At 43.3% G+C, this 19,829-nt stretch overlaps 2 protein-coding genes across 2 annotated transcripts in view; both read left to right on the top strand.

The window, feature by feature from the left end:
- Nucleotides 1-4,822, top strand: part of TMEM248 (transmembrane protein 248) — a 30,102-nt gene extending 25,280 nt beyond the window's left edge. The window contains exons 6-7 of the mRNA XM_036907901.2: nt 1,400-1,543; nt 2,109-4,822. Coding sequence (XP_036763796.1) covers nt 1,400-1,543; nt 2,109-2,129 — 165 coding nt within the window. The 3' untranslated portion in view covers nt 2,130-4,822. The remainder of the gene's footprint in view (nt 1-1,399; nt 1,544-2,108) is intronic.
- Nucleotides 1-19,829, top strand: part of TPST1 (tyrosylprotein sulfotransferase 1) — a 591,927-nt gene that overhangs the window by 548,947 nt on the left and 23,151 nt on the right. The gene's annotated exons all lie outside the window — the stretch shown is intronic.

A 19,829-nucleotide genomic window follows, 5' to 3' on the forward strand; every position in this document is an offset into this window, starting at 1 on the left:
AGAAAACTCTGGTCTGTTTTTCGCCTTCTGCTTTGCCCAGCAACAGTTATTTTTGGAGCATACCTGTTTCATACCTGACTCAGGAGTTACAGAGAAGCTTGTATAGTTTTACTCATGTACACAGCCATTCACAAAAGAACTTATTTTTGACTTAATGGTCTTTCGCTACATATTTTTTGAGCAGCTGTCAGTGTTACTGCTTTGCCTTCTTTGCCTCTCTCTTCTCTGTAACGAGATTTATGATCTATAAAAAAAAGAACATATTTGCTTATGGTCAATAAATAGTTTAGAATTCAGAAAGGTAGAAGGAAATAGGAGGAGATGAATCTTTGACTAGATATTGAGGCTGGATAGGATTTTCTTTCAAGAAGAAAAGGGGAGAAAGACTGTAATCCTAGACTAGTGAGTGATATGCTTATTTAGCTTTGTTCTTAGACTTGAGCCCACTTTGAACAGACAGCACTGATTTTTTTGCAAATGCCCTCACTTTCTCATCAGTATATGTTAGGTGGATCTCTTTTCTTGTTGCTTGATCTGTTTCTCTTATGTCTCATTTTTATCAAGTTGTGGAAGTTGGTGGGTCAGGGACCTGCAGGACTGAACAGCGGAGATCAGGTTGGACAGTGGCAGAGGCCAGGTTCTGGAAGGTTCTTTGTGCCTCACTGAGGCATTTAGACTTTCTCTTCTGACAGAGCAGTTGCTACTTTAGCAAGGGGTAATTGCAAAGCGGCCTGTTGGGAAGACTGCTCTGTGCGTGCACCTGATGTGTGTCATTGGGATGGAGCCTAAGGCTGATGTTGTGAGTCCTGGAACTGGGTGAGGGGAAAGAAATGTAAGCCTGGCTGTGGTCGCTCAGTGGCTGCAGGACCTGGCAATTAATTGAGTGTGGGAGGTCAAAGAGGGGAGTCACAGATGCCCTCATTGTGTGGGAGAGAGGCAGAAGGAAGGAAGCTGCCTGTGGGGAGGTGATGTGCAGAGCTCTTCCCTGGAGAGTAACAAGGAGTTAGGAACACCGGCATGGGCTCACAGCCATGTGAGCCAAAGGCAGTGGGAGGAGCAGGGTGGAAGGGAGAGGTAGGAGCTGAAGACTGGGCCTCTGGGCCTTCTCTGGGAGGGCACCTGCAGGGGGTATTCGAGCAGTGTGGGGGTACAGAAGCCAGGGCAGAGGGTGGTGTTAGGAAGCAGTGGGTGGTCTCAGGAACACCATGTCTTCACTTAGAGAGATTCAGCTTTAGTAATTTAGAAGACAGAAAGAGAAACCTGTTCCAGTTTAAGAATTTAAGTTAAAGCAATAAAGAATTAAGTTAAAGCAGGGTTGTGACCCCTGCTTCCAGAAACCCAGTGTTAAAATATTCCAGTAACTTAGAGCAGATGTTTGTGATTTATTCTCTTTATTTAGGATGACCGTTCCTTAATAAATTTGCATCTCATGCACACCAGTTACTTCCTCTTCGTGATGGTGATAACAATGTTTTGCTATGCTGTTATCAAAGGCAGACCCAGCAAATTGCGTCAGAGCAATCCTGAATTTTGTCCTGAGAAGGTAAGCAGTGGATGGAGCCTGGGCCAGCATTTTGTTAAAGATCTCTGTATTCAGAAAGTCCCAGTCCTTGTTCCATTTGTTGTGGAGGCACCTTTCCTCCTGAGAAATTAGTTCCTGTGTTTTTATCAGAAGTAGTCTACCACCAGCCTAAATCATGGTGGATTTTCAACCATAAACCCAAGCCTTAGGTGGTAAGAGATACATTGTGGGAATTGTTCTCAGATCCCTGATGAAAAGCAGCTGACCTCAGCAGGTTCCCTCCTTCTACTTCCTTCAGTTTGAGAAATCCCCTGAGGGAATGTTGATCAGGGTTTCAAAACAGTTAACTCCGTCTCAGTACAGTGGTCTCACGCCAGGTGGGCTGCTCCTTGCAGGAAACTTCAGGTTCCCGTTCATTCCTTCTTTGATGAGATTTTCGTAGGGATTTAATCATTCCCCTGCCTGATAGATGCATGCAGTGTAGCTCCTCATCTTTGGGTGGGGACCGGAGCCCAGCCAGGGTGCTGGTGGGGCTGAGTTACCTGGGCTGTGCTGTGTGACTGGATGGCTCCTCCTGCTTTTACAGGTGGCTTTGGCTGATGCCTAGTCCTGCAACTGCCCTTTGTCTGAGAGAGACTGAGAACCATAATCATTGACTGCTGAACCCAGCCTGGGCCTGGACACTCTGTGAATACATTATCTTGCAATGTTGGGTTATTCCAGCCAAAGACATTTCAAGTGCCTGTAACTGATTTGTATATATTTATAAAAATCTATTCAGAAATGGTCCAATGATGCACGTGCTTCACGCCGGGTGCAGCCAGAACTCTTCAGCCCCACCTGTGGACTCAGCAGGATTGATTGCACATAGCACCAGAGAGGGTTCATGATCTCCCGGTAGTGGAGCACACTGTGCTGTCTTTAAGCAAGGTCACGGGCATTTCGTTGCTGGTGGGGTTGAGGTTTGCTCTAGTTCTTGTTTCAGCCTGATATGTACAGAATGTCCGAAACAGTCTGCACCATTGATATGATACTGCATTTCCAGAACCACCAATCCATTTTGTGGATTTTATGTGTCTGTGGCCTAATAATCATAGTAACAACAATAATACCTTTTTCTCCATTTTGCTTGCAAGGAAACATGCCTATCTTTCTAAGTTTTTTTCCTTTGAAGAAAAAATAAAATAGTCACATTTTAATACTACTTTAGTTAGGACAGACTTGTGCTTTTATCTTGGGTAAAGAGTTAAATATTTAAAAGCCACCTACATGATAAAGATCTAATTTTCATTTTCCACATGGATGGTGAGGAACCTGGTCTGGTTTGAGCTGAACTGGACAGAATGTTCCACTGTCGTTTGCTCCTCTTTCCTCCATTACAAAAGTTAAAGCAGCTTCTTCACTCACAAGGGCTTAAAAATTAAGTAAATGACTCTAGAGAAGAACAGAAAATAGCTATTCTCTTTTCTGGAATGCAGCTGATGGTGTGGAAGGGGAATAATGATTTGATCTGCTATTTGTGAAATGATTTCTTGCATTCTTTGAAGAGGGAGTGGATTTTCTTCCTTTTTCTTTTTTTTGCATTTATTTTTATGCAATTAACGTATCTTCAGAAGGAAAATGGTACCTGGTAAATCAGTAACATTATGAAAATGATGCCTGTGAAATTTGAAGGAAAGCCCTGACAGGCCATTTATCAGTAAAACCAAAAGCATATTCTTTTCTTTCCTATAATATTTTGATGATCTAGATCCTTTATCCCTTTTTCCTTTGAATCCATCTTCATTATTTTAAAAAATGTCATCACCTTTTCCAGTCCTTTCTTGTTACTTGCATTCTTACTGTTTCTCTTTTCCTTAATACCCTTCGCCTTGATAACTCACTGTCATTAGTGACGTCTATGTTTTGCCAAGCAGTGTTCTAGCAGATGGGCAATTAGAACCTTGGACCCGACTGCCAACATTTCTTTCCTTTAACTCCAGGCCCATAGTCTGTCCTAAGTTAGAATCAGTCCTGCAGGTCTGAAATAACCTTGCTGTAAAACATTTTATCCTAGGCATTCTTGAGTGGAAAACAAGTGCAGGCTTTTACTGAAGATCGTTGAAAGAATCACTGTGGTGACTTGGTATGTTAATATCCTGTGTTTTCCTTTCAGTACCTTTTAAGCACAATAATCATACTTGTCTATCCAGTTTTTTGTATTATATAAGTTGCTTACATGTTACATGACTAACCTATTAATTTAGTTTTCTCTTTAGAGGCTTTGAGACTCTTATGAGACAAGATTGAGGAAGAGCCATTTGGCTTGGTCTTGAGAAACATCAATATGAAGGCCAACGATTTTAGGTTAAGCTGCTACTGAATAAATAAAATCCCAGTGAAGTGGAGTTAAGGATAGGTTTATAACTGGCAGATAATATAGGAGGACAGGTGAAAAAAGTCAGTTTTATTGGTTTGTTCAATCCAGCTTGTTGGTAATACTAATTATTATCCTAGTTTTAATTACAGGGAATGGCTGGAATCTGTTGTCAGGGAGGAAGGACATGGTTAGGCATGAGGAAAGGAAGTGCCAAAAATGCCTGGACAGTGTGACTTGTCACAAGTCCAGGACACACACTTTAAAATCCAATATTCACCCTAGCAGGTAATTGTCAAAGATCTTAGGGAGACCAGAGTCAGTCAGGTGTATAAAGGAAGGATGGAGAAGGGGAGGCTGTGGCACTGGGCGAAGAGGGCTAGTAACTGAAGGGACAGCCACTGAACCTCAGGAAGGTAGGTGGACCTGTTATTATCTGGGCACTAACAGAAGGCCCGATCCCCCACTGTCTTGCTGGGGGACCTCAGGATTAAAGAGTGTCACAGACAGGGCCCGTTTGCCACGCAGGGGTGACCCTGCGGAGGAGCACTGGCTTGTCCTCAGTCATCTTGGACTGGAGGTCCAACAAAAGGTCAGCAACTTACTATTAAAATGGTGTTTCAGATCATATTGATCTCTTTCCTTTTTGCTTTTGTCCTTTCACTGTATGACTTGAATCAGTTTTGATTCTATTTGTAAGTTTTTCTTGTCATTAGGAACCTGCCATTTCTGTTGCATTTTCTTTGGCGGTTTGTAGAGATTCAGCATCTTGGTTTCCGGGCCCCCTGCAGGCACCGTGGGGTCGCAAGGGCCAGTGCACCCATTTCACTTACTGTGCTGCATGATGGTCAGTAGCTGATCTGTTATGGCATTTGCTCCCAGATTAATTTTCTGTGTTTGAATTATGTGCATATGTGCTTTACAGAATAAAACATATGAATTTATTTGCTGTCTCTGTTTCTTCCTGTCTGATGGGTTTTCTCTGAGGGAAGAACATGTGTGGTAAGTAACAGAGGGTTTTTTGCAAGCTGTTCTTTCAGAAAGTGTCACCTGTTATCAGGATGCAGGGTATGTAGGTTCCTACTACGCTGGCCTCACCAGACATGTGGGTCTTCCTGAGAGTGCAGAACCTCTTTTCGGTGAACTGGACCAACGAGTGCTCGTAGACCTGATCCAGATCCTGCCTAGAAGCAAGTAATATGCTACGTAAAGAGCATTTGAGTAGGTGTGGGAGTTTAAAGACATGCTTCTCAGTTGCATGAACCCTTTGTGTGCCCTTGGCCTGAGTTAGAAAGCAGACTGCCATCCAGCCTGCCTTCTCCTGATGGAGCTCCTGCAGGCGCCAGAACAGGGCATCCACCACCATTATTTGTAGGGTTATCTGTATGAGGGATTGTGTTCACTATGGTGAATTCTTCCCTTTCCAGTGGGCAGAGGCCCTGGGGCTGCCCACACTCCCCAGCAGGTGCCAGGGTCATAGAGGTATGTCTCATGGCATGTGATGGGACTGGGCAGTGTCATGGAACAGGACGCCCTAGTGGACTCTCTACCTGCACCTCTTCCTGCTTCCTCTCTCTAATGGGTCAAACACTGTGCTCTCACACTGAGCCATTTGCTGCTCTCCTTGGATTCTTGGGTTTGTGTGTGGGATTCATTTCCAACACAGGACAGAAGCCCCTGGAGAATAACAACTCACATCTTCCTTCTTTACCATCTATAAAGTCTGATACAGACCAAGTCCACAAGTTAAGGTAGAAATAGTGCTTTTAACACTTTTGTTTTCCTGGTGAACCAACCGTGCTTGAAGTTCCACAGACTCACAGGCCAGCAAGGTGTACGGAAAACGCAGAGTGCATGCACAGAGCACTGTGGGGTCTAGTCAACATCCCTGTCAACTTATTTCCTTCCCATAGAAACTTTCCTCCACTCATCTGTGCGGGCCCCTTCCCCCCTCTTTTACCCCTGAAGACTCCAGACTCATACTATGCTAGTCGTTGGTTCTGGGGGACTAGAGTGGCTTGACCATTGCAAGAACAGACAGGAAGTAAACTGCTATGTCCAAGGGGACAAAGGGTTTTGCTTTTGAATCAGCCTCTTTCCTCCAAACTCATGCTCACTCAGTAACAAATATTTCTGGGGTTCCTCTTAAGTGCTACCACTGTTGTAGGGGCTAGAGGCACAGCAGCACATGGACAGAATGCTTGCCGACCGGCACCACTTTCTAGCTGGGGAGGCAGCCCATGAACACTCACGGCAGACAGTGGTGAGGTAAAGAGGGTTGCTGGATGGAGGAGGATGGCCATTTCCTCAGGGTGGTCACAGATGCCATCTTGAGTGAGCTGCAATGTGAAGGTACACAGAAATGGGGAAGCTCTGGACTGGGGCACTGCCAGCATGGCAGGGCTACGGCCCTGATGCACAGACACTCCAATCCAGGGCCTTGCTCACTGCTGAGTAGAGAATGGGAGGCCCACAGGGACTTGGCCCCATCTGAGCACAAGATTCCTGCAGGCTGCCGATAGAGGGGCCCCACTGGGTGGCATGCCAGAGGCAGCACAGGGAGATAGATGCCATCCCACCCCTGTCCAGGAAGGGGGTTCTCAGAACTAAAGCACAGCGTGGCAGGTATGCGCCCCAGCCCTGGCTCCAACAGGCCATGGAACTTCGGCCAAGTGGCTTAACCTCACTGCCCTGGTTCCCTCATCTGTAAAATGGGGATAGCAGTACCCACAGGAATGTGGTGAGGTTTCTGCAAGTTAATATAAAGTGCTTACAAAGGTGTCTGGCACTGTGAATGTTTATTATAACGGGTGAAGGGAGGTGTGAAGGGTAAGGCCCTGGTTACCTCCCGTATGTGAGAACAGCGGAGCAGAGCCCCCAGCTGTCGTCTGTGGTCGCCTGTGCCTTGAATTCTTATCATTCAGAGTTTATGAGAACTGATGCCTGAAAGGCTGTGTGTATAACAAGTTGCATGAAATGATCATCACCCTCACTGCATACAGCTCACCCTGGAATTTTCAAAATTTAGTCTCTTCCATCTAATTTAAAAACTGGGCTTGACCACTAAAAATTGATCACATGACCTACTAATGGGAGGAAACCTGCAGTTTCCAAAACTGACCTAGATAATTTATGAGAGCCCTGAAACAGCTGAGAAACTTCTGAGTCTAAACTCCAAGATTTTAGCTAATAAGAATTAGTTTTGTCATTTTGACCAAGTTACAGTCTGTCTGGGTCTTAGACCTTTGGAGCCTTACATCTGGAAATCACATTGATCAGAACTTCATCTTAATGATGAAAAAGTCATTAATCTTAAAAAAAAAAAAGGCACATGGAAGAGGCTTAAGGAGCTACTCCTAGTTAAAACCTTTGTGCCTTTAAATGTGTGTCTGTCCAATAGCTCATCACTCCTCTGCCCCTTCATGACCAGCCTGGTTCTCAGGTCAGGTCTTGGACCTAGAAAACCCTTCTCAAAGGCACCTCCCTCTTGATCCTTCTGTCCCTGCCCTTCAGCTGAATCATGGTGTCTATTTTGCACCACGTCACAGGTTCCAGGCCTTGTCCGTGTAGAAGCTGGGTGGTCCCCCTCCTCAGCACAGAGGGTTCTGCTTGGGCACACGTGGTGGGCACTATGGTGATCTGCCACCCCAAATAGGATCCTTCTCCTCCCCCGGGTGCAGGCACCCCTTCCAGCCTCTGCCTGGCTACTGTCCTGCTCTAGCACCGCCCAGGGGCCACTAGTACTGGGGCAGCTGCAGGCCCCCCCCACACCCTGCCCAGAGATCTGACGAGCAGGATCAAGGCTACACTTAATGGCATCAGATGCTCACAAAGATTTTCCATCTCTGCATGAGTGCTGGATGAGACATCAGAAGTGTATGTAATGTGACAGGCCTTGCACTGTTCTAGGGCTGATTGGCCTCCACATGCAAGCAGTGGCCTCCTGTTACTGTGCTAACCAAAAACACCCCCTAAATTTCCAAAACGTTCCCTGAGGGGAATCGCTCTGTAGGTGATAAATGGTCACTATAATTGGAGAGGTCTGCAGTCAGCCTGCTTACCTTGTACCCCATCCATGCAGGGAATATGGCAGGGGTACAGGACAGCTCTTGAGGGTCAGTTGGCAGAGACAGGATCAGAGTTGAGCCCACAAGCCCTGTCCTATTCATGCCATCCATACTTCGGTCCCTGGAAAAGTTAAAATCTAATGATGCAGTTCCACCAGTGATCTGCTCCATTGTGCAGATTAAACCATGAGAAAGATGACATTTCTTATGACCTCTGATGGGAGGTGCAGTGGGTAGAGGTCGCGCATCTGCAGTCATAAGCCCCTATTGATAAAGCAGGTGACTTGAGGTGGGGCAGGGAAGTGATTTTGGAGGCTGTAGGGGGCAGTTTGCTAGCTATATATTGAGTTCTGGTCCTGCAAGTTCAGCCCCAAACCTGCGTGACACCTGCCTGGAGCCTGAGGTAGGGAGTTTGGAACTTGCTGGCCCTGTGGCAAAGTCCCTGGCTGGCACAGCAGCATGGGTACAAACTTGGAATCCCAATGTAAGAATGCCCCAGAGGCAGAGGGATTTTGTTCTCACACCTCTAGTGTAATCAATTTTAGTTCACACGTTGGATATAAATTTGCTCATGATATTATGTATATGCACTACTATTTTACTATATCATGTACCCAATAAAACATAAAAATAGAAACATGAAGTACAGCAGTTTAAAATGCCTTGCCAATTGTGTTATATTATGCTGTCATTTACTAATGCCTGAAACCACATAAAGGGTGAGGTTCATTACGGAGAATATATAGTCAATCTATATTTCAAATGTAGTCTTGTTAATTTGTCATTAAATTTTAGATGCCTTCTTCTCTGATCTGATTAAAGCATCATAGTATTTACCTCCTACCAAGTCTTAGGAAGACCTAGTATAGAAGAAGGGGTCGGCTCTTCTACTGTCTTGTCATTTGTTGTTCTGGAGTATTATTTTCAATCAGTGATTTACCTGAAGGTATTTTAACCCATTTATCTATGTTGTGGGAGTTAGTTTAAAACTAGTTCATATAAGTCATGACTCCCCTTAACAGTGACTGCAGTACCTGAGCAGCCCAAAGTGGATGGAAGTGTGAGGTGTTTCCCTCCTTCAACTGGAGTGTGTCCCCTACACATGACACAGGACCATCCAACAGACAATCCAAGGGGTGATGATATCAACTTGTATACTAAATCTGGGTGGAGCCTAATTTCAATCTAAGTTTTATATAATTTCCACACCCTTATGAACTGGCCGGTGCCATCCCATCTCTGGGTTGTATGTGCCTCACCCTGGAGATTACTTTCCTAGATGGAGAACTCCCAGTAGGCAAACCTAAGAAATTCTGAGCCTTTCCTCACCAGCAGAGGGAGGTCTGAGTTTGAATGGGGAACTGCATTTAATGAAGGAGCTGTGTCACCCACTGGGGCTGGCAGTGAGGGGGTCTGGGTCCAGGGCTGGCAGGTTGTCACCTTTGAGTATTGCTGCAAAAGTGTTAGACCTATAAAACAGGACAAAATGGTCAAAACCAATGATTTCAGGGCTCTGGAAGTTGACCAAAGGCAAGTAAACAAAAAAATTGTGAAGCATCTACGGAAAAACTGCTGAACTCTAGGAAAGAATAGTGGGAGTTTGGCCGGACCTGCTTCCATTTCCTCCCCCACCCACAGCTCATAGTGCTACTAGGGTGAGGGTGGCTTTGAAAACCAGCAGCTTCATTGGTGGATTTGACTTGGCAGGAAACTCATGCTCAGTGGCATTGTCAGTAAAGATGGTGAACTAGGTAAGAAAGGAAAGGGGAAATCCCACTGCTTTGCCAGCCTGAGGTTGCAGTACCACTTGGGACAGGCAGCAGACCAGTGGACTACACAGAAATCGTGGGAAAAAGAGCCCCAGAGGACTGATCAATCATCCCACACATTCCTGGTTGAATGGGAGGCTGTGTATACACACACACAGCGGAGACCCAAGAAGGTTCAAACTCTCTGGTGGAAAGTAAAAGCTGGGATAGACTTGAAAATGGACTGAATTTTGAATAAGCTTCCATACTTGCCCCCACACCCTTTGGCAAAGGGTGAAAGCATTATTGGCTCAAGGTGTTTGAGCAGAACTTCTAACCAGCCATTGCCTGCCCACTATGCTACACAGACCCAGAGGCCATCTCAAGGGAGATTTTTATTTTACACAAAAAAATGAAAACATAAAAAACTAACCAGAGGTATCATGGGCTGCATGAACATAGGTGAACCAGATTTCACAGATTTGAGTCTAGGCAATTTACTAAAAACAAAACAGTAACAAAAACAACCTTCAGGGGAAAAATTGGAATCCACAATTGCTGCATATCTGAAATGTCCAGTTTTCAACAACAAAGAAATGGAAACCAAAATTTAAAAATAGCACCATTTGCAATCACTTAAAAGTACTTAGGAATGAATCTAACAAAGCTTATGTAGCACTTACATGCTGAAAATTACAATATGCTGATAAAAGAAATCAAAGACCTAAATTAATGGAGAGACATACCATATTCAGGATTGGAAGACTCAGCATAATAAAGACTTCAGTGCTTGCCGAACTGATTTAAAGGTTTAATCCCAGCAAGGTTTTTCTGTTTTGTTTTTATTTTAGTAGACATAGACAAGTTTATTCTAAAATTTATAAGGCCCTAGAATATCTAAAATAATCTTGGGAAAGAATAAAATAGGTGGAACCCCTCTACCCCAAATTAAAGCTTGCTTTATAGCTACAGTAACAAAGACAGTATATTATTGGTGGAAGGACAGACTTAGATCAATGAAGCAGAATAGAGAGTCTAGAAATAGACCTATGCAAATATGCCCATCAGATTTTTGACAAAGGTGCAAAAGCAATTCAGTGGAGGAAAGAGTTCTTTCAATAAATGGTGCTGGGACAATTGGACATTAATAGAAAAAACTGAACCTTAACCTATGTCTTAAGATGTTATGCAAGAATTAACTCAAAATGGATCATGGACTTAAATGCAAAATGTAAAACTACAAAACTTTAGAAAAAATAGGAGAAAATCCTCAGGATCTAGGGTGAGGCAAAGAATCCTTAGACATGAAACCACAAGCACAGTCTGTAAAAGGAAAACTTGACAAATTGGACCTCATCAAAAACTCATGTTAAGACTCTTGCTCTGTGAGACATCTTTCAGAGGATGAAAAGAATAGCTACAGACTTGGAGAAAATATTTGCAAACTACATATCCAACAGAGGACTACTACTTAGAATATGTAAAGAACTCTTAAAGTTCAACAGTAAACAAAACAACCATTAGAAATTAGAAAACAAGCAAAAGACATGAGCAGACATTTCATGAAGAAATTTCAAATAAACACGTAGAAAGATGTTCAACTTCTTTAGCTATTAAGGAATGCAAATTAAGACCATAGTGAATTTTCTCTTTAGTCTTCACTACACACCTATATTACTACACACCCATCAGAATTGCTAAAATAAAAAATAATGACAACCCCAAATGCTGGTGAGAACACAGAGAAACTGAATTATTCATACATTGCTGGTATACCCACTCTGGAAAATTGTGGAATTTCTTATAAAGCAAAACATGCAACTACCATACAACCTAGAAATTGTACTTTCTGGGCATTTATCCCAGAAAACTAACCTCCTCAATTAAAAACACAACACTCCATTGGAAAAGCCACAAGCCCTGGTTGATCTCATGAAATCCCTCTTCCAAACCCATTGGCTGACCTGGAAAGACTGCCAACAGCTTCTCTACACCCTGTTCACAATGAAAGAAAAGAGGCAGCTGGGGTCCTTGATTGGAGTGCAAAACCTTGAAGGCTTTGCCGGGATAAATATCACTCAACTGATTAAAATTGACAACAAAGTATATCTAAATAGAGAAGTTCAGGCTGACAGAGGGGCTGAAAGAAAAAGTTCAGCTTCCTGGCAGCTGCCCTAAAAGAAAGAGAGATGACCGAAAGGCAGAGAAAAGCTGGCCACCAAGCAGGGGGAAGCCTAGGATGCCCCTAGCCAGGGACCAGTGTGCTTACTGTGAAGAGAAGGGGCATTGGAAGAAGAACAAATGCCCCAAACGAGGCAAAGCCCTGAAGCCCAGTTGCTACTGGGAAGAGCCTCACAGGGAAAGGCTCATTAGTCTGGCAGGAACAGTCTCAGATTGACAAAGACCAGGCTCTCTCATGCTCGGCCCCCATGAGCCCACGGTCAAAATGTAAGTGGGGGGGCAACAGAGGACTTTTATGGTTGACACAGGGGTGGAACACTCTGTGGTCACCCTCCACCCTCCCTGTAACTCCCTTCAGTAAAAAGACTGCAACTATTCTCAGAGCCATTGGGACATAAGCAGTCCAAGCAGCACTTTTGCCAAGCCTAACATGAACTTGGAAGCCACAAAGCCTGACATAAGTTTCTCTACCTGCCTGAGTGCCCTGTTCCCCTCCTCAGCCGAGATATACTCTCAAAGCTCAGAGACCAAATAACTTTTGAGCCAACTGGAAGCACCAGACTCAAACTAAACTCAGGCCAAAAAGAGCCAGGGTCCCTCATACTGGCAATAACCACACCTAGGGAAGAGGAGTGGAGGCTATTCTGTGCCCAGACCCTCTCAAGTAGCCCACCTGAATTCAGAGCTGCCTTCCCCTCAGTATGGGCTGAAGACAACCCACCTGGACTTGCTCATAACTGAGCCCCTGTCATTGTAAAATTGACTCTGGGGGCACAGCCACAAAGAGAGCAGCAGTAATCCCTCTCACAAGAGGCAAGGGCAGGCATTCAGGAACACCTGAGTAAAAGAGGCAGGCATTCTAACTGAGTGTCAGTCACCCTGGAACACACCGCTTCTACCAGTCAAAAAGCCAGGAGGAGGGCACCAGCCTGTTCAAGACCTGCATGCCATTAACAGAGTGACTGTTTCTTTATGCCCAGTGGTCCCAAATCTGTATACCCTCCTCAGCCAGATGCCAGGGTCTGCCAAATTGTTCACTTGCCTAGACTTAAAAGATGCCTTTTTCTGCCTCTGGCTGGCCCCCCACAGCCAGCCCTTGTTTGCCTTCAAATGGACTGAACCGGATACGGTGAAGGATGCAGTTAACATGGACACAGCTTCTGCAAAGATTCAAGAACTCACCCATTCTCTTTGGAGAGGCATTGGCCGCAGACCTTGGCAGCTTTTCGAGGGAAGCCACATGCTGTGCCCTCCTGCAGTATGTAGATGACCTCCTCCTTGCCAGTGACACCCTGAAAAATTGTGAAGAAGACACAAAGGCCCTCCTGCAACTCCTGTCAGACTCAGGATACCAAGCCTCATAAAAAAAGGCACAAATCTGCCAGCAGCAAGTCCAGTACTTGGGCTTCCTCCTCACCCAGGGAAAAAGGGCACTAGGGTCGAAGAAGAAAAAGGTCATTTTCTCCTTAGCCCAGATCCAGATGAAGAAAGGCATATGAAAGTTCCTGGGGGCCACTGGGTTCTGCAAAATCTGAATTTCTGGATTCTCGGTAATAGCAAACCCCTCTACAGCCTCCTGGGGGGGCCATACCAATAACCCCCTGTCTAGACAAAAGAGGCAAGAGCCACATTCCTGGAAATAAAGGCTTCTTCAGAGCAGGCACTGGCCTTAAGCCTGCTGGATACAAAAAAGTCCTTCAGTCTCTTCATACATGAAAAAAAAGTAGCCCTCGAAGTTCTCACATAGACTGTTAGGCCCTGGCAGCAGCCGGTTGCATACCTGTCAGGAAAAAAAAAAACAACTAAACTTGATTGAGGTAGGATGGCCACCCTGCCTCAGGACACTTGCAGGCACAGTTCTATTCATTAAAAAAGCAGACAAACTTACTCTGGGACAAAAAAATAAATGTCAAGGTCCCCCATACTGCTGTGTCCCTTTTGAACACACAGGGACACCGATTCCTCTCCAACCCTCACCTGGCACAATAGTAAAACTCCAAAAGGCTGTCACTCCCAGAAAAAGTAGCAATTCTGCATTGCAAAGAACACCAAAAGGAAAACAACCCTATAACACAGGGGAACCAGCTGGCAGATAAGACAGCTAAATCAGTGGCCAATAAAAAACAGATAAAGCTCCTTCCCTCACCATGGCCCTAAGGCCCCCAGTGGAGGCCCCTCCACCTAAGTACACTGAAAAAGAGAAGGACTGGGCTATGGCTGAAGGAGCCACCCTAACTGAAAAAAAAAATGATGGTTGTTGCCTGACAGACACATCTTTGTCCCGACTGCACCCAAAAGGCATCTAGTCAGCAAATACCATCAGCTCACCCACCTATGAAAAACTGCACTAGAAACCCTCCTCAAAAAGCAATACTGGGGTTGAGCCAAGATGGCGCCATGAGTAGGGCAGTGGAAATCTCCTCCCAAATCCATATATATTTTTGAAAATACAACAACTACAACTAATCCTAAAAGAGAGACCAAAAGATTCAGGACAACAGCCAGGCTACATCTACATATGTGAGAACCGAACACCTCACAAAGGGGTAAGATACAAGCTGCGGCCTGGTGGGACCCGAGCACCACACCTACCCCAACTCCCCGGTGGGAGGAGAGGAGTCAGAACAAGGAGGGAGAGGGAGCCCAGGACTGCTAAATACTCAGCTGTAGTCATCCACACTGGAAGCATAGACACACAGTGTGTGGTGTGCTGGATACTAGGGAAAGAGAACAGTAAAACCTGTGAGCGGGTTCCCACAGCTGGAGCACCTGGGACAAAAGAAAAGCGAGTGCTTTTTGAAAGTCTTAAAGGGACAGGAGCCTCACAGCTGGATGGAAGCATACCGGCAAACTCAGCTCAGCAGCTGGGAATCCCAGGGAACTACGGGCACCCTAATCTCCTGGACAGCAGTGCAGGTCTGAGGCCCCTCATGGTGATAAACAGCCTCCCGCCCATTCCCCCTCTGGTGTGGCCCCGCCATAGCAGAGCAGCGGCCTGAGACTGGCCACAGCCACAGCAGCCATGTGGAGCTTCCTCCACAGTGGCCCGGGCAAGAATCAGAGATCCCGTCTGCATGCAGCTGCCCAGCAAAAGCCACTAGAGGTCGCTATTCTCCCAGGAGAGGAAGGCGAGGAACAAGTGGAAGGGGACTTTGTTCTCTGAGCAGACACACTTGCCAACAGCCCATGACTACCTCTATTACCAGGAAAAGGCAGAAGAATTTGAGCAAGACAAGAATCACACAGACATCCTCCCCTGAGGGGGAATCTCAGGAGATAGACTTAACCAATCTTCCTGAAAAAGAATTCAAATTAAAGGTCATAAACACGCTGATGGACTTACAGAGAAACATGCAAGAGCTAAGGAGGGAGAATACAGAAATAAAACAATCTCTGAAAGGACTAAAAAGCAGAATGGATGAGGTGCAAGAGGCCATTAATGGAATAGAAATCAGAGAACAGGAATGCAGAGAAGCTGACGCAGAGAGAGATAAAAGGATCTCCAGGAATGAAAGAATATTGAGAACTGTGTTATCAATCCAAATGGAACAATATTCGCATTATAGGGGTAACAGAATAAGAAGAGAGAGAAAAAGGGATAGAAAGTGTCATTGAAGAAATAATTGCTGAAAAGTTCCCCAAACTAGGGGAAGAAATAGTCGCTCAAACCACGGAAGCACACAAAACTCTGAACACAGGGGACCCAAGGAGCACAAAACCAAAACACATAATAATTAAAATGGCAAAGATCAAGGAAAAGGACAGAATATTAAAGGCAACCAGAGAGAGACAAAAGATCACCTACAAAGGAAAACCCATCAGGCTATCATCAGACTTCTCAACAGAAACCTTACAGGCCAGAAGAGAATGGCATGATATATTTAATGCAATAAAACAGAAGGGCCTTGAACCAAGAATACTGTATCCAGCAAGATTGTCATTTAAATATGAAGGAGGGATTAAACAATTCCCAGACAAGCAAAAGTTGAGGGAATTTGTCTCCCACAAACCGCCTCCACAGGGTATTTTAGAGAGACTGCTCTAAATGGAAGCACTCCTAAAGCCAAATAGGTGTCACCAGAAAAAATAAAATCACAGCAAAGAAAGCAGGACAATGAAATACTAACTAAAGGCAAAAAATAAAATCAACTGTCCACAAAAGCAGTCAAAGGAAACACAAAAAGAGCACAAAATAAAACACCTAAGATATAAGGAATGGAGGATGAGGAAGAAGAAGGGAGAGAAATAAAGAATCATCAGACTGTGTTCATAATAGCTTAATAAGTGAGCTAAGTTAGACAGTAAGAGAGTAAAGAAGTTAACCTTGAAACTTTGGTAACCACGAACCTAAAGCCTACAGTGGCAATAAGTACATTTATTTCAATAATCACCCTAAATGTAAATGGACTGAATGCACCAATCAAAAGACACAGAGTAATAGAATGGATAAAAAAGCAAGAACCATCTATATGCTGCTTACAAGAGACTCACCTCAAACCCAAAGACATGCACAGACTAAAAGTCAAGGGATGGGAAAAGATATTTCATGCAAACAACAGGGAGAAAAAAGCAGGTGTTGCAATACTAGTATTAGACAAAATAGACTTCAAAACAAAGAAAGTAACAAAAGAGATAAAGAAGGACATTACATAAAGGGCTCAGTCCAACAAGAGGATATAACCATTATAAACATATATGCACCCAATACAGGAGCACCAACACATGTGAAAAAAATACTAACAGAATTAGAGGAAGAAATAGAATGCAATGCATTCGTTTTTGGAGACTTTAACACACCACTCACTCCAAAGGACAGATCCACCAGACAGAAAATAAGTAAGGACACAGAGGCACTGAACAACACACTATAACAGATGGACCTAATAGACATCTATAGAACTCTACATCCAAAAGCAACAGGATACACATTCTTCTCAAGTGCACATGGAACATTCTCCAGAATAGACCACATACTAGGCCACAAAAAGAGCCTCAGTAAATTCCAAAAGATTGAAATCCTACCAACCAACTTTTCAGACCACAAAAGTATAACACTAGAAATAAATTGTACGAAGAAAGCAAAAAGGCTCACAAACACATGGAGGCCTAATATCATGCTCCTAAATAATCAATGGACAATGACCAAATTAAGATAGAGATCAAGCAATATATGGAAACAAATGACAACAACAACACAAAGCCCCAACTTCTGTGGGATGCAGCAAAAGCAGTTTTAAGAGGAAAGTATATAGCAATCAGGCTTATTTAAAGAAGGAAGAACAATCCTAAATGCAAGTTGAAAGACACAATTATCAAAATTGGAAAAAGAAGAACAAATGAGGCCTAAAGTCAGCAGAAGGAGGGACATAATAAAGATCAGATAATAAATAAATAAACTGAGAAGAATAAAACAATAGAAAAAATCAATGAAACCAAGAGATAGCTCTTTGAGAAAATAAACAAAATAGATAAGCTCCTAGCCAGACTTACTAAGAGAAAAAGATAATCTACACACATCAACAGAATCAGCAATGAGAAAGGAAAAATCCTGACAGTCCCCACAGAAATACAAAGAGTTATTAGAGAATACTACAAAAAACTACATTCCAACAAGCTGGAAAACCTAGAGGAAATGGACAACTTCCTAGAAAAAGACAACCTTCCAAGACTGACCAAGGAAGAAACAGAATCTAAACAGACCAATTACCAGCAACAAAATTGAAGTGGTAATCAAAAACTACCCAAGATCAAAACCCCCAGTCCAGATGGTTTTACCATGGAGTTTTATCAGACATACAGAAAACACATAATACCCATTCTCCTTAAAGTTTTCCAAAAAATAGAGGAGGAGGGAATACTACCAAACTCATTCTATGAAGCCAGCATCACCCTAATACCAAAACCAGGAAAAGACCTGACAAAAAAAGAAAATTACAGACCATTATTCCTGATGAACATAGATGCAAAAATACTCAACAAAATATTAGCACACCAAATTCAAAAATATATCAAAAGGATCATACACCATGACAAAGTGGGATTCATCTCAGGGATGCAAAGATGGTACAACATTTGAAAATCTATCAACATCATACACCACATCAACATAAAGAAGGACAAAACCACATGATCATCTCCACAAATGCTGAAAAAGCATTCAACAAAATTCAATATCCATTCATGATAAAAACTCTCAACAAAATGGGTATTGAGAGCAAGTACCTCAACATAATAGGGGCCATATATGAAAAACCCACAGCCAACATCATACTTAACAGTGAGAAGCTGAAAGCTTTTCATCTAAGATCGGTAACAAGACAGGTATGTCCACTCTCCCCACTGTTATTCAACATAGTACTGGAGGTCCTAGCCACGGCAATTAGACAAAACAAAGAAATATAAGGAATCCAGATTGGTAAAGAAGAAGTCAAACTGTCACTATTTGCAGATGACATGATATTGTACATAAAAAACCCTAAAGATTCCACTCCAAAACTACTAGAACTAATATCGGAATTCAGCAAAGCTTCACGATACAAAATTAAAACACAGAAATCTGAGGCTTTCCTAAACATGAACAATGAATTAATAGAAAGAGAAATCAAGAAAACAATTCCATTCACAATGGCATCACAAAGAATAAAATACCTAGAAATAAATCTAACAAAGGAAGTGAAAGACCTATACCCTGAAAACTACAAGACACTCTTAAGAGAAATTAAAGAGAACACTAACAAATGGAAACTCACCCCCTGCTCTTGGATAGGAAGAATTAATAATGTCAAAATGGCCTTCCTGCCCAAAGCAATCTACAGGTTCAATGCAATCCCTATCAAATTAGCAATAGCCTTCTTCAATGAACTGGAACCAATAGTTCTAAAATTCATGTGGAACCACCAAAGACCCCAAATAGCCAAAGCAATCCTGAGAAGGAAAAATAAAGTGGGGGGGATCTCGCTCCCCAACTTCAGGCTCTACTACAAAGCCACAGTAATCAAAACAATTTGGTACTGGCTGAAAAACAGAGCCACAGACCAGTGGAACAGAATAGAGTCTCCAGACATTAACCCAAACATATATGGTCAATTAATATATGATAAAGAAGCCATGGACATACAATGGGGAAATGACAGCCTCTTCAACATCTGGTGTTGGCAGAACTGGACATCTACATGTAAGAGAATGAAACTGGATCATTGTCTAACACCATACACAAAAGTAAATTTGAAATGGATCAAAGACCTGAATGTAAGCCATGAAACCATAAAACTCTTAGAAAAAAACATAGGCAAAAATCTCTTGGACATAAACATGAGCAACTTCTTCATGAACATATTTCCCGGGCAAGGGAAACAAAAGCAAAAATGTACAAGTGGGACTATATAAATCTGTAAAGCTTCTGTACAGCAAAGGACACCATGAATAAAACAAAAAGGTATCCTACAGTATGAGAGAATATATGCATAAATGACATATCTGATAAACAGTTAACATCCAAATATATGAAGAGCTCACACACCTCAACAAACAAAAACCAAATAATCCAATTAAAAAATGGATAGAGGAGCTGAACAGACAGTTCTCCAAAGAAGAAATGCAGATGGCCAACAGACACATGAAAAGATGCTCCACATCGCTAGTCATCAGAGAAATGCAAATTAAAACCACAATGAAATATCACCTCACACCAGTAAGGATCACCAGTATCCAAAAGACAACAACAAATGTTGGTGAGGTTGTGGAGAAAGGGGAACCCTCCTACACTGTTGGTGGGAATGTGCATTAGTTCAACCATTGTGGAAAGCAGTATGGAGGTTCCTCAAAAACTCAAAATAGAAATACCATTTGACCCAGTAATTTCACTTCTAGGAATTTACTATGAGAATGCAACAGCCCAGTTTGGAAAAGACAGATGCACCCCTATGTTTATCACAGCACTATTTACAATAGCCAAG

This window comes from Manis pentadactyla, chromosome 10, assembly GCF_030020395.1.
Source record: "Manis pentadactyla isolate mManPen7 chromosome 10, mManPen7.hap1, whole genome shotgun sequence".
Classification (NCBI taxonomy): domain Eukaryota; kingdom Metazoa; phylum Chordata; class Mammalia; order Pholidota; family Manidae; genus Manis; species Manis pentadactyla.